The 14,115-nt window shown below is 45.4% G+C and overlaps 1 protein-coding gene across 1 annotated transcript in view; it reads left to right on the forward strand.

The window, feature by feature from the left end:
• Positions 1 to 10,503: 10,503 nt before the first annotated feature.
• SYNJ2 (synaptojanin 2) overlaps positions 10,504 to 14,115 on the forward strand; it is a 103,914-nt gene continuing 100,302 nt past the window's right edge. Inside the window, exon 1 of the mRNA XM_074948687.1 lies at positions 10,504 to 10,700. Coding sequence (XP_074804788.1) covers positions 10,580 to 10,700 — 121 coding nt within the window. The 5' untranslated portion in view covers positions 10,504 to 10,579. The remainder of the gene's footprint in view (positions 10,701 to 14,115) is intronic.

The following is a 14,115-nucleotide window of genomic DNA, read 5'->3' on the forward strand; positions in this document are numbered from 1 at the left end:
CTACCGAGGAAAGTGCAAAACCCATAATGGAGAATTCTGGCACAATCTTCTCTTAGAATTTTCTTCTGATTGGTTGGTTCATGGAGAAAAAAAAATGACCACCTCCAACCACCACCACTGGGGCAATCCATTAGACACTACTGCACCTGCCTTTTTGTACTAGGGGTGTTCACGGTCTATCAGAAAAAGAGCCCCATTCAATAAAAGTGCCAATTTAAATACTGTGTCTTTGTGTGTGAAGATCAAGCAATTCACTTTAAAGCTGGTGATTCTATTTCACTAGGAGCTAAGTATTTAGTTTTTTCTTTATTGTGCTTTGGAAAACTAGGCACTAAGCAGTGGAAAAAATTCTCCTCACTCTCTACCCCCTGTGGCTTCCAAGTCCTTTGAACATAACAGGCACACCTAAAGCTAATTATAAACATGCCAGTCTGGATATTCAAACAAACAACAAAATCTGGTTATCCATTCACTGTTACTGCCTAAATAAACACAGTCTGGCTAATGCCAGCTCATCTGCACATAATTTTGGGATGAAGAAAGGCAAGTTTTAAAACAGCTGCTGTTACTGAAAATAGTCTTTTAATAGGAAAAGGGCTGCATCTGTGAGGGGAGTGAGCCTGCTTCTCCCTCTCAAGTACTGTACACACAGAGTTAAAAATATATGGACAAAGAGGTGAAAGAGAAAAACTACAATGGCAGTATTTCTTATTAGTAATGGTATCAAATAGCTAGCATTCTACCAGAGCATATCATAGCCATTTCTGGTAAAAGCTCCAAGCTTGAATCCAAAAACAGATAAACCACAGATCCAGTACTTGAATCTGGAACCAGACAGGCCTCTAAGCCAGTCTGACTCTGGAGCCAAATGGCTTCCAACCCAACCATCTTTAGCAACTGAACCTGAAGTGCTTATTCACATGAGTAGACCATCAACAGCCTACAGAATTGGGCCTTTAGGCCCTGATTCAAAAATGTAGTCAGTGGGACTACTCATGTGCTTGAAGTTAGGCACCTGCTTAAGTACCTTATTGAACTGGGGCCTCACCCTGTTTTACTATCCACAAAAGTTATTTGAGCAAAGTGCAATATTAATATGAATTACCTAGATCAGTGTTTCTCAACCAGTGGGTTGTGATCCCTCAGGGGTTCACAAAAAGCAGGGGTGGGGGTGGTCATGAAGAGCTGAAAATGTTGTCATAATCAAAAGAAAAGAAAATCTTGTTCCCCACCCAGACAGCTCACCTTTACTTTGCAAGATCAAGTATGCTCTGTCAGTCTCTTGAAATGGGCATGCACGCACACTATGCAGCTTTAGCACTCTAAACATTTTTTACTCTTACTTTTATAGCAAATGTAAGATGATTGTGACCACTGACTTCAAATGAGGGATTATCAGCCGAGAAGATTTGAGGAACAGTGACCTAGATCAAACTGTATTAGACTGCAGCTATAACAAAGTAACAGATATTTTCTGCACAGAAAGTCCTGTGCACAACTAAAACAACTGTAAGCAGATGGAAAAGAAATGCCTTTTCCTCACTTTCATTGCACATTAATATATTTCAGAAGAGGTTTCATTTTTTTAAATACAGCTACTTTCAGAGTAAAATTTTGGTCAGTTTCTTTAGCCTAGAAAATTAAGATACATAGTTTTGTGTATTGGCAGTCTGGTTATTCATTCTCGTGCAATGTCGTATTCAGGAACAGCTGTTCTGCCTCATTTCCTCCCCAGCTGACTAAAGGCAAAAGTTCTGGGAAAAGGAAAACATTTCAGTGATATTGTGGGCACATAGGTTTTCTGATGGAATTCCTAATCATATGGCCATAAACCCCTTCTAGGAAATGCTCCAGCACTTGATCACTGATGTTTAATTTCAAAGTTCAAAAGAATTGTCACTACTCCTAACTGAGTAAAGCTTGATGCAAACTACAATCTAGTTTGCAATTTTTATTTTAAACATTAAAGCATCTCTTTTTGTGTTAGCAAAGGCTATTTAATAGTGCATATACAGATGGTCAAGGCTCATGGCCCGGCAGCATTACAATACTATTACTGTTAGTCCAGGATGTGGCACTCACACAGCTCTGCCACGCCAGCCCACCAGAATGCTAACCAAGGCTCCCTACTATTCCAGCATGAGCCCCCAGGCTCTCTCTCACTCTGCTAATTCCTGCACTGCTGCTGTTCCATTTCTTGGCCTCTCATAAGCTTCCTGATATACCTACAAAGCAACGTATGCATGAAGACCAGCAAGCTTGACTGTTTTGATTGGCTGTTTTGTCTCCAGTGGCTCTGCAACAGATCCTGATGAACCTCTGCTGCTACAGGGTGGGAGTCATTATAATGCACAGGGTGCTTCAGAGGTGCACAGTGAAGGGGTATGGAAATCTGAACCAAAGTGAAGAATGACCCAGAGGAACATGTACTGTAAATTACAGTTTCTCTTGGGCAGCTTTGCTTTAAACACCCACTGGTTTTTCAGCTGAGATAATAGCAGCATTGCCCACAGTAGCTGAAGAACTGTGTTTAAAATCCTGTTGAAACACAGTCCAAACCTGTCTGCAGCAAAACTGATTTGGAAACACAGGTGAGTAAACGGGGACAGGGAGGGTGAACTGTGTTTTTAAAAGCATGCAAAGATTATTTTTTAAATGTGTTTAAACAGTTTGTTAAAAGGAGCTAAAGAAAGCGCTCGCTCTCTCTCTCTCTCACACACACACACGGATGAGAGAGAGACACTCCTGTAAAACTGCTCATCTGTTCTCTCTCAGCTGAGATGCCCTCTGTGCCAGCTACACCTGAAGCTGCCACCTAGCTGGTGATGCTCTCTACATCTAGTCCCTCGTAGCTAGCAAGGGTGCTGGTAAACGATGGTGAAAAGAGGGGGGTGGGGGTAACTGCCAGGGGAAGGAGGAATGATGGAGAACCACACAAAGGGGCTGAAGAAGAGCCAACATAAGTGGACTGAGGTGGAAGGAGGGGAGCTATCTATAAGGGAAGGTTGAAGAAAAGAAGGCCACCAAGAATGGAAGATGAACCGAGGAGAATAACGCATTGAGGAGCAGGGATGGTGTGGCATGGATGAGAATGGACACTTTGGGATGAGGGAAAGGGAGCATTTCTAAGGTGGGGAACATTTCCCTTGAATATGGAACCCAGTCATGTGCGACAACACCCATATACAAACTGGGCCACAGTCAAAGATAGCTGGTGTCAGAATGTCAATTAGAAGGCAAACTTCATACCACAGTGTTTTCATTACATTACATGAAAAATGTATTTACATACAGTGCATAAGACAAGGTTTGTGTTATTCAGATATTCTGATTTTGTATCCTATAAAATAAAAAAAAGTAAATCTTTGCAAACGGTTCCAATATATATTTTAACAAACTGTCCAGCTTTCTTCAGCACTTTTCTCTATTAAGCAGCTTATGCTAGTTGCTTTCTTAGCAATGTAAGATTCCACTGTAGTTGCCTTTGAACACAAAGTCTATTTGAAGGACATACTACTTTTTCAATGACCAAAAAAAACATGCCATCCCACCCACAAACAAAGTATCCATCAAGTGAGAGAATGTGTTAATGGAGAACTGCTCAGAACATGAGCTCCCTTAAAGAGACTAATGCCTTTCCAAAACATGAAGTAAGACTCCCATAAAAATAGATTTATAGACCATGCTCAACTGTATTGCACAGCTAAATTGTTTCCAATACTCCATCTTCACCTGCCTCTACTTTTACATTTTGTTCTCTGAACCTGATTTGTTGTGCTTAGGAGAAAGTGTATTAACACCCCAGTCCTATGCCTAGACAATTATTTTCTTTAACAATTCAGACATTGAGCTCTCTGTTAATAATCCTGACTGGTGTGTTCATGTCACTAACGTTTTCTACTGCAAATTGCAAGTACAAATGAATTACAAGCACAGGTACTATTGAATCTCTGACATGTCATTGTCCTCCAAGTGACAGTACACTCCTAATGATGTATGGGAAGAGTTTAATCATGAGAACAGGATGCTCTAGCAATCATTCCTTGAAGGCAACAGACACATTTATACATAAGTGAATGAGACAGCACCAGATTTACAAAAGAGCATGTTACCTATAAATCAACCTTCCCTCATCATCTAGGATACTGAATTATTAGGCAACTCTGATCCCACACGCGAGACTGCTACCACTTAATCATAACTAGGGAAAAAAGATTATGGGGAAAGATGACAAAGATGGAAATAGATTCTTGGCCTGCCTGTCTCCCTACAAAAAACCCATGGTAAGAAAAATGTCCCTGTTCTGTTTAGGATGTGAAATGTTCATACTATTCAGTGCATTTCTTACATCCAGTGAAAACAAACTTTGAGCTGCACTTGTATATCCTCTCATCCTGGTCACTGACATACCCCACAAAGCATTTAATTTGAGTGACTTCCTATATGTTAGCTCTCACTCATTCACCTAATCCTACATACTGTCCCAAGAATCCTAATCCAGACACAATGCCAAATTTAACACTGAAACCTACTGTTTCCACCAGATCCCATTACCATTTTCTTTCTTGAAGGGGCCCCATAAACTTAAATGTGATTTTTTTTTTGTCTTTTTCTTTTAACTATTGCTACTAAGGTCTGGTCTACACTAAAGACCTATACTGGTATAACTACATTGCTCAGGTTGGGCCATGTGTACACTAGAGACCTTACAGCGGCACAATTGTATCAATGCAGCTGCACCACTGTAAGAGTGCTCGTGTAGCTGTTTTATCCCAAAAGGAGAGATCTCTCCCATTAACATCATAAAACCACCTTAACAAATGGCAGCCGCGGCGGCCGGTGCCTGGGGAAGGACAAACACCAGAGGAGGTTCCCAGTAAGCGGCTATTATTTTGGGAAGGAAGTTATTCAGTGTGGACTCTTGGAGCGAGGAAGATTAGGGCTGCATGCATGCCTAGATGCGGAATAGGGCGTTGATGTGCTCTCTCACATCGCAGTAATCGGCCTCCATGATCTCTTCAAAGGTCTCATTCAGAACTTGGGCAATGCGCTTGTGCAGGTTTCTCGGGAGAGCCACTGTGGTCCTTGTCCCAGTCAGGCTAATTTGTCTGCGCCACTGTGCAGTGTGGGGCGGGGGGACCATTGCTGCACAAAGGCAAGCTGCATATGGGCCAGGGCGGAAGCCGCATTGCAGTAGAAGACCCTCCCTTGATTCCCAGGTCGCCCTCAGCAGTGAGATATCTTCCAGGACGAACTCCCATGGAAAATGTGGGTACAGTGTTCAGTATAGAGGCCCCCTGCCACTGTTGGCTCTCCCCAAGGCACAGAAACCCAGAGGACAGTACAGCCGTGAAACAATCAGTCACGCTTGACCCTGTGCTTACTCCCATTTTGGGCCTCCCGTGGGTTATGTGCGCTCGCTTTGGGATGGGCAAATTATGCTATTGTGTAGACTGTGCTTGCCCTTAAGTACAGGGGAATCATTGCTCTGTCTGGTGTGAACAATGCTGCCTCTATTAAGTGTTACATTTTGCCTTTACAAATGCAACCTTGAGATCTCAGCTGTCGGTGTTATCACCAGCCGAAAGATTCCGAAGAATCAGAAAGAGGCCACATAGAAGCAAGGAAGACATGTTGCATGAAGTAATGCATCATTCACGTAATGAAAATCAAAAAGTGCAGGAGTGGTGGGACAGTGAAAGGAGGATCCGCCAGCAGAATGAGGAACACCGGCACAAAAGCGTGGAGCTCCTGCAGCAAAGCACAGATCGGCTGATAAGAATCATGGAGCACCAAGCGGACTCTATCCAGGCACTCGTAGCCATGCAGGCAGAGCACTACTGTGCCCGCGCCCACCCCCCACCGCCCTTGTCCTAAAACTCTTTCCCTTGTGCCCCCATGTCACCTCCAACCCACTTTTCCCAACATCTGGGTTCTTATCGCCACCAGCTGCCTCCAACACCTGCAGCTTCACCACCCAGCCCTGAAAACTACGACTCTTACCCGCTGCACTCAACCCCCATCACCATGCAGTATAGTCACCCTGAAGTGCAGCACTCATTGCACAGCACTCCAGACAGGAAGGCTGAGTATAACAACAGGACATACGCAAATCTGTGATTGTACCGTTCCCCACCGCACCACCTAGCCCTTTCTGTTTCCCAAGCAGTTGTGTTTCTTTTCAATAAATGGATTGTTTGGCTTTGAAAACATTCTTTATTATTGCATAAAGTAAAAGATACCTTAGCCCAGGAAAGAAACAGGCACTGCAAGTCAGCATAGCAAATACAGATTCCTACTAACATTGGAATCACTGCACTTCACTCCCATGCAGGGCACCAGACATTACTGGTGGCTTTCAGCCTCAAATTGCTCCCTCAAGGCATCCCTAATCCTTGCAGCCCCACGCTGGGCCCCTCTAATAGCCCTGCTCTCTGGCTGTTCAAATTCAGCCTCCAGGTGTTGAACCTTCGAGTTCCGTGCCTGAGTGAATCGTTCACTCTTCCCTTCACAAATGTTATGGCAGGTATAGCACACAGATATAGCCACAGGGATGCTGTCATTGGCCAGGTCCCGCTTCCCATACAGAGAGCACCAGTGGCCCTTTAAACGGCCAAAAGCACACTCCACAGTCATTCTGCACTGGCTCAGCCTGTTGCTGAACCGCTCCTTGCTGCTGTCAAGGCTCCCTGTATAGGGTTCCATGAGCCACGGCATTAAAGGGTAAGCGGGATCTCCAAGGCTCACAATGGGCATTTTGACTTCCCCTACGGTAATCTTCTGGTCTGGGAAAAAAGTTCCGGCTTGCAGCTTCCTGAACAGGCCAGTGTTCTGAAAGATGTGTGTGTCATGCACCTTTCCAGGCCAGCCTGCGTTCATGTCAATGAAACGTCCACGGTGATCCACAAGTGCCTGGAGAACCATAGAGAAATACCCCTTCCGATTAACGTATTCTGAGGCTAGATGGGCTGGTGCCAGAATTGGAATGTATGTGCCATCTATCGCCCCTCTGCAGTTAGGGAAACCCATTTGCGCAAAGCCATCCACAATGTCATACATGTTACCCAGAGTCATGGTTCTTCTGAGCAGGATGCGATTAATGGCCCTGCAAACTTGCATCAACACGATTCCAATGGTCGACTTTCCTACTCCAAACTGATTAGCGACCGATCGGTAGCTGTCTGGATTTACCAGCTTCCAGATTACAATAGCCACCCACTTCTCCACCGTCAGGAGAGCTCTCAATCTCGTGTCCTTGTGCTGCAGGGTGGGGGTGAGCTCCTCACACAGTCCCATGAAAGTGGCTTTTCTCATCCGAAAGTTCTGCAGCCACTGCTCGTCATCGCAGACTTGCATGACGATGTGATCCCACCACTCAGTGCTTGCTTCTCAAGCCCAAAAGCGGCGTTCCATGGTAGTGAGCATGTCCGTGAATGCCACAAGCAAACTTTTGTCATGTGTGTTACTTGAGGGCTCCGATCATGATATCGACTCACTATCAGTTTAGATCTTAAGGAGTAACTCGACTGCCAAACGTGACATGCTGGCGAGACTCATCAACAAACTCCTCAGCAGTTCAGGCTCCATTCCTGCAGACCGAAAGAAGACAGAGTGCGCAATACAAAAAACGTTGAAAGATGGTGCCAAATGTGGACGGAAACACAGGGATTGCTGGGATGCGAACCGATGCATCATGGGGTGTTTGGACAGGACCCAGAATGCCCCCCCCTTCCCACAAGCCACAGTGCCAGAATGGGAAGATGTGCTCTGTGGGATAGCTGCCCATAATGCACTGCTCTTTATGCCACTGCAAATGTGGCCACGTCAGTGCACTTGCAGCTGTCAGCGTGGACAGACTGCAGCGCTTTACGAAGACAGGTTTAACTCTAAGCACTCTACATCTGCAAGTGTAGCCATGCCCTATGTCTGCGGGAGAAGCTTTCCTTCCAACATCGTGCTGTGCACACTACCACTTATGCTGGTAAAATTTATGCTACCCAGGGGTGTGGTTTTTTTCACACCCCTGAGCACCATAAATTTTACTGATAAAAATGGTAGAGTAGATATGGCCTTAGAGTTCTATAAACAGATTTCTTCTTTTTGAAGTTTGTTGAAGTTGAACTCCATGAGACTGTATTTACACTGTGTGTCCATAAAGGGACTAGCACAATGGAGTCTTGACTAATGTCCCCAGGCATTAATAAAAAGCAAATAATAGGCAGCATTGTGTGTTTCATTGTTTCCCTGAATACTTAAGTTGGGGTTCATCCACACTACAACTACAGCCACAATTGTTTTGTAACTGGTTAGAAGCACAGTCACCTCAACTGAGGTTAAGTAACCTAGTTCTGTTTGTTTCCACACAGCCAGCAAAGCTGTGTTTGCATATCCACCCACACCTGCCTTGCTATCTGTTTGTATTATTTCATTCTGGGAAAATCTGGCAGCTCTCTTTTAATGACTCAATAAGGAAATATGGGAGGAACACTGCACTACTAGAAAGCGAAGGAGGTTCCTGGATAAAGCTGGGCAAATAATGGATTTTTTTTTTTTTTTTTTTTTAGTAATTGGCAATTTTAAAAAGTTCTTTAAAAAGTTATTTTGAATCAATCAAAATTTTTGGGAAACTGAAAAGTAAAAACAAAACCACACACACATTTTGGGCTGAATGCAACTGTAGATTTCAAACTTTTTAATAAATCAAAGGAACTTTTGAAACAAATTTCTTTTCCAAATGAACAATTTTGCAAAAATCAACAAATTTGCAAAAAACAGTTCATTGTCACCGAATCTGCATTTTTCTCCAAAAAAAGTTTCATCTTAATTTTTTTGCCAAGTTCTATTCCTGCAACTTCCACAGTATGCATCCGATGAAGTGAGCTGTAGCTCACGAAAGCTCATGCTCAAATAAATTGGTTAGTCTCTAAGGTGCCACAAGTACTCCTTTTCTTTTTGCGAATACAGACTAACACGGCTGTTACTCCGATTCCTGGACATTGTTAGAAGAAACAAGAAAATTATTAATTATAAAATAACATACATGTATATAGCATCTTTCCCCCAAAGCATTTTACAAACTAGGGGTCAGAGCTGGCATTCACTTTGAGTGTGCAAAGAATTCTAGTATCTACTTACATAAATATAAGTCACCTGACCACTGAACTGCAGCCATTTCTGGAGAAAAATATGGGAGCTGTTTAATAAGGCTACACAACTGTTTAGAACGGTAAGTGAGAAGCAATACAACAAAACTGCATGGGAAAATTTACCATTGTTGTTTGCAGCATAGTAGCGGTGTTGGTCCCAGGATATAAGACAGACAAGATTTTATTGGACCAACTAAAAATAAAAATATTTTACCTCACCCACCTTGTGTCTCTTGAGAAATTTAGGCAGGCGGGAGCTTGACTTCCACCAGTGCAGATAGGACCATCCCAGGTTCTCAATGGTAAAGGTGTGTTTAATGGATACAAGGTTGGCTAGGATAAATGTTCTGTCTTTACCAATATGAAAAGTTCGCTATTGCGTGGATTGGCATTCGGCATATTTTCATGTGATATGTTGTTAGGATTTTTAATCACTACTTAGCTTACCTTGTAAATTACTTTATGCCCTCTCGTTATTAGTTTACGTTTATACAACACTTTGGGCGCCTCACTTGAAAGACACTAGATAAGAGTGCGGTATTGGTTGCTGTCCGTCAGGGATGCAGCACGCGGTGCAGTGTGGTGAGAAGTTTTGCTCGTTGGGATCCAGATCTGATCTGTGTCAAAGTTTCGGAGTCTCTGGATCGTGCCTGTCTCATTAGCTCCCCAAGCATGAGCCTGGAACTGCCACTTCACTTCTCCTCCAAGGCAGGCGGGTGCCGGCTGTGGGACGGCTCTCCTCGCCTTGTTTTTTTAGTCTGGGAGCAGCGCAGCAGCAGCAGCAGCTGCCTCCTCCCCGGGGAGCTGCGATTCTAACCCCGCCCTTCCCGCAGGGCGGGAGACAGACGGACAATGGCTTTTACCTGTCCCGGAGCGGGAGGAGCCGCCGCCACTGGAGAAGGGAGGAACCAAGTCAACGCCTAGTTTACACGGGACCGGCGCCGCGGGGAGCGCGAGAAAGCGAGGCGCAGCGGGCGGCCGCTAGAGCCAAGGACGCTCCGGCAATCCAGCCAGGTCACCCTTCGCCTGGGGGAGGACTGCAAGGAGCCGGGGCGGCGCTGCGTTGGCGGGGAGGGGAGAAGGAAACAGCGGCACTTTCTGTTTCCCCGCCGAGTTGCTGGAGACTTTTTCGGGGCTGGAAGCTCGCGGCGAGCCTGGTGCGCCCCCGGCTCCCCTTCGTGTGGGGGCGGCTCTGAGCCCGGCGAGGGGAGACGCGGCGGTGCTTTCTCTGCCCCCAGCCCACTCGGTGACTTTGGGGCGGTACTGCAGGGAGCCGTGTCTCTCCTGGACCCCAGGGAGGTCCCCGGAAGGGGGGACGCGGCGGCGCTTTCTCTGCTACCCGCTCCCCGCTGTGGGTGCCTTGGTTTTTGGCAGGGAGCGGGTCCGTTCCCCTGGCACCTCCTGCGCCTTGCTCCCCATGGCCAGCCGCTCCCATGGCTCCGACCAAAGGGCTGCGGCTGCTCTGGAAGCAGGAGCCGGCTCCAAGCGCCCTGCTGGAGGCGCGCAGCCGCCGCGACTGTCTGCTGCTGGAGGCCGGCACCGTGGCCACCCTCAGTAAGTGCCTCTGGCGGGCAGGGCGCGGCTGCGCTGAGCGCGCCGCGGGGTGGGTTCATGCCGGCACAGACCAGCATCGAAGGGCTAAGCGTCCAGAGCCAGACTTCCAAAGAGCTCAGCTCCCAGTTAGGCACCAGACTAAGGGCAGATTGTCTAATGTGCTCAGGGTGTCCCGCGCTGGATCTGCCCTGGGCTGGGCTGTTGTTATCAGGATCCCCTACACGTGTGAAAGTTTGGGCTGCTCTGCAGAAGGCTAAGGCTCTAACAATTACACCTGTCGGGGGGCTGGTACCTCCTCCCCACTGCGGGACAGTAAGACCAGGGAGACACAAGACTCCCCCCTCCCCCCTGTAGTTACTGTTGGCACAGCCTCATCTGCAGTATCAACAGTAGGGGTACTAGTGTAGAGGAGGGCCCAGAGCCTTAACGCTCATAGGCGTTACTCAGAGATCAGCACTGTAACGCCTAACCCCAGCTGCCTGGCCACCTGGTGAAATTTTCAGCCCCAAATTAGGTGTTCAGGTTCCCCATACCAGTGACTCTGAACCTTTCCAGACTATATTTGTCTTGTGTACCCCTAAGTTGCACCTCATTTAAAAACTACTGGCTTACAAAATCAGACGTAAAAATACAAAAGTCTCACAGCACACTATTACTGAAAAATTGCTTACTTTCTCATTTTTACCATATAATTATAAAATAAATCGGAATATAAATTTTGTACTTATATTTCAGTGTACAGTTTATAGAGCAGTATAAACAAGTCATTGTATGAAATTTTAGTTTGTACTGACTTTGCTAGTGCATTTTATGTAGTCTGTTGTAAAACTAGGCAAATATCTAGATGAGTTGATGTACCCCCAGGGATACAAGTACCCCAGGTTGAGAACCACTGCCCCATACAGTGCATGGAGAGAGGGAGGTGCTCAGGGAAGGGACTTTCAGAAGCTGGCCACCTACTGAGTTCTGGGAGCCACCTGAAGCTAACCAGGAGTGAAATGCAGAGGAAAGGGGAGGAAGAGCGTAGGTACCTAAGTGGCTGACATGGTCCACCTGGCTAATAGGCCAGAGATAGGCACCTTCTGCCACTTGGGATCGTTAGCCACCACACCTTCCTGAAGTTAGGTACAGAAACCAGGTCTACTGCTTAGGTAGTCTGTGTCCTAGCAGCCAAAACCATCTGTGTGTGTGTCTGTCTCCTGCTCAGGCATGACACCTTTCTCATACTCACCCTACATTTCCTTGTGTTCCAGCTGGCTTTTTTGCAGATCTAGTGTTATCCCTCCACCTTTCAGTAGTCTGTCTCTAGCTCTCCTGCAGCAGGTTCTCTATGGGCATCTGGTGTTAGGTAGAACCCAGCTCAGAGTACACCTGCATGATCAGGCCTCACTGGCAAGATAAGCATTCCCCTGCCTAGTTTGAGACTGTCACCTCTGGGGCTTTGGCTTGAGCTAGGGCTCTGAGCAGCTTGTTAGCTGTGGGTCAGCTCAATATTTAGGGGACAGTGCAAATGCTGACCTTTGGACACTTAAGCACCTAGGGCACTTTGGCCCCTATGGGGTAAGGTCAGTGCTTAATTTGTACCAGGGCTGAGCCCTGGCACCTCTAGGCTTGGCAGTTCGTAGCCCCAGCACCTCTGGGCTTGCTGTGTCATTTATGAATGTAAAAAATATTGTTTGAGCCCCAGCATCTCTTTCATTACAAATTAAGCACTGGGTAGAGTGAATGAGAGCTTTTGGAACATCACAGGCACCTAAGTGGAGAATTTAGGTGTTGAAAGAGGTAGGGAGGTGCCTGCGGATATGGGCCCAGGTTGCCAGTAGTCACCTGCATATTAACCATTGTGTTTTCTAGAGAATGCATTGTTAAAATGTGGATAGCCTGTATGCACCAGTGCTCCCATTGTTGTTACCAGTAATGGGGCTGCACTGCTTTCTTCCACTAATGGGAAATTGTAAGGAGGGAAAAAAGACAAGGTTCCAGAGTAAAGGGAGGGGTTTCTGAGTACATTCAGAAAATTCACATTGGTGTAACTACATCAAGGAAGCTACATCTGGTGCAAACCATTAAGGTAGACATGTGGTATCAGTTCAAAGTAGAGGTTACACTAATGTGATTTACTTCAGTATGTTACCAGATTAATCTACTTCAGAGAAAGCCCTGCTTTGAACTGGAGCAGTTTGTGGTTTGTACTGTATGTAGTTAGGCTGGTGTGAATTTCCTTAATGAGGACAGGGCCAAAATGCTATCTAATTGGAGTGTAAGAGGCTCATTTTAGAACTGAGGGTTCTAGGTTCAACCCTTGCCAATGGCCCAGGTGTCATAGCCTCAGCAAACATTTCTGTACCTATGTATTATACATCCTGTGTAGGTTTTGACAGTTAACCTATTTTAATGCGACATTAAGTTTGCAAACTGGTCACAACAAGGTCAGGCAACTGAGAGGTCAAAGTTCAATAGCAATGTTAACTTTGATCTTGTTGCACATATAGTATTTTTGGTTATGAGGCTGTTAAGTCTATAACAGTTAGGTCCTGTTCCTGAAGTTGGATCTGTGTGAACATATCACTGTGGCAAGTATCAGAGGGGTAGCCTTGTTAATCTGTATCCACAAAAACAACGAGGAATCTGGTGGCACCTTAAAGACTAACAGATTTATTTGGGCATAAGCTTTCGTGGGTAAAAAAATCCACTTCTTCAGATGCAAGGAGTGAAAATTACAGATACAGGCAAAAATATATTGGCACATGAAGAGAAGGGAGTTACTGGTTCTCCAACTGTAAGGTGCTGACAAGGCCAATACACTCAGGGTGGATGTGGTCCACTCCCAATAATAGATGAGGAGGTGTCAATACCAAGAGAGTGAAAATTGCTTTTGTAGTGAGCCAGCCACTCCCAGTCCCTATTCAAACCCAAATTAATGGTGTTAAGTTTGCAAATGAATTGTAGCTCTGCAGTTTCTCTTTGAAGTCTGTTTTTGAAGTTTTTTTGTTGAAGGATGGCTACTTTTAAATCAGTTATTGAATGTCCAGGGAGATTGAAGTGTTCTCCTACTGGCTTTTGTATATTACCATTCCTAATGTCCGATTTGTGTCCATTTATTCTTTTACATAGAGACTGTCTGGTTGGGCCAATGTACATGGCAGAGGGGCATTGCTGGCACATGATGGCATTAGTATCACATTAGTATCACATTGTCACGGTGGAGCACCCATTATTTTCATTATGGCTCTGTCCAGGAATAGAAGTCCACATACACAGGGCAACTTATAGCCTTAGACTGTAAATTCTTTGGGGTGAGAACTGTGTAATATATGCTTTGTACAGTGCTAAGCACATTGTCAGCACTTAACAAATAATAATGTGCATTACCATACAATGTATGTGATGTGACTGAGTTCATGTTATAAACGTT

The sequence above is a fragment of the Natator depressus genome, chromosome 3, assembly GCF_965152275.1.
Source record: "Natator depressus isolate rNatDep1 chromosome 3, rNatDep2.hap1, whole genome shotgun sequence".
Classification (NCBI taxonomy): Eukaryota; Metazoa; Chordata; order Testudines; family Cheloniidae; genus Natator; species Natator depressus.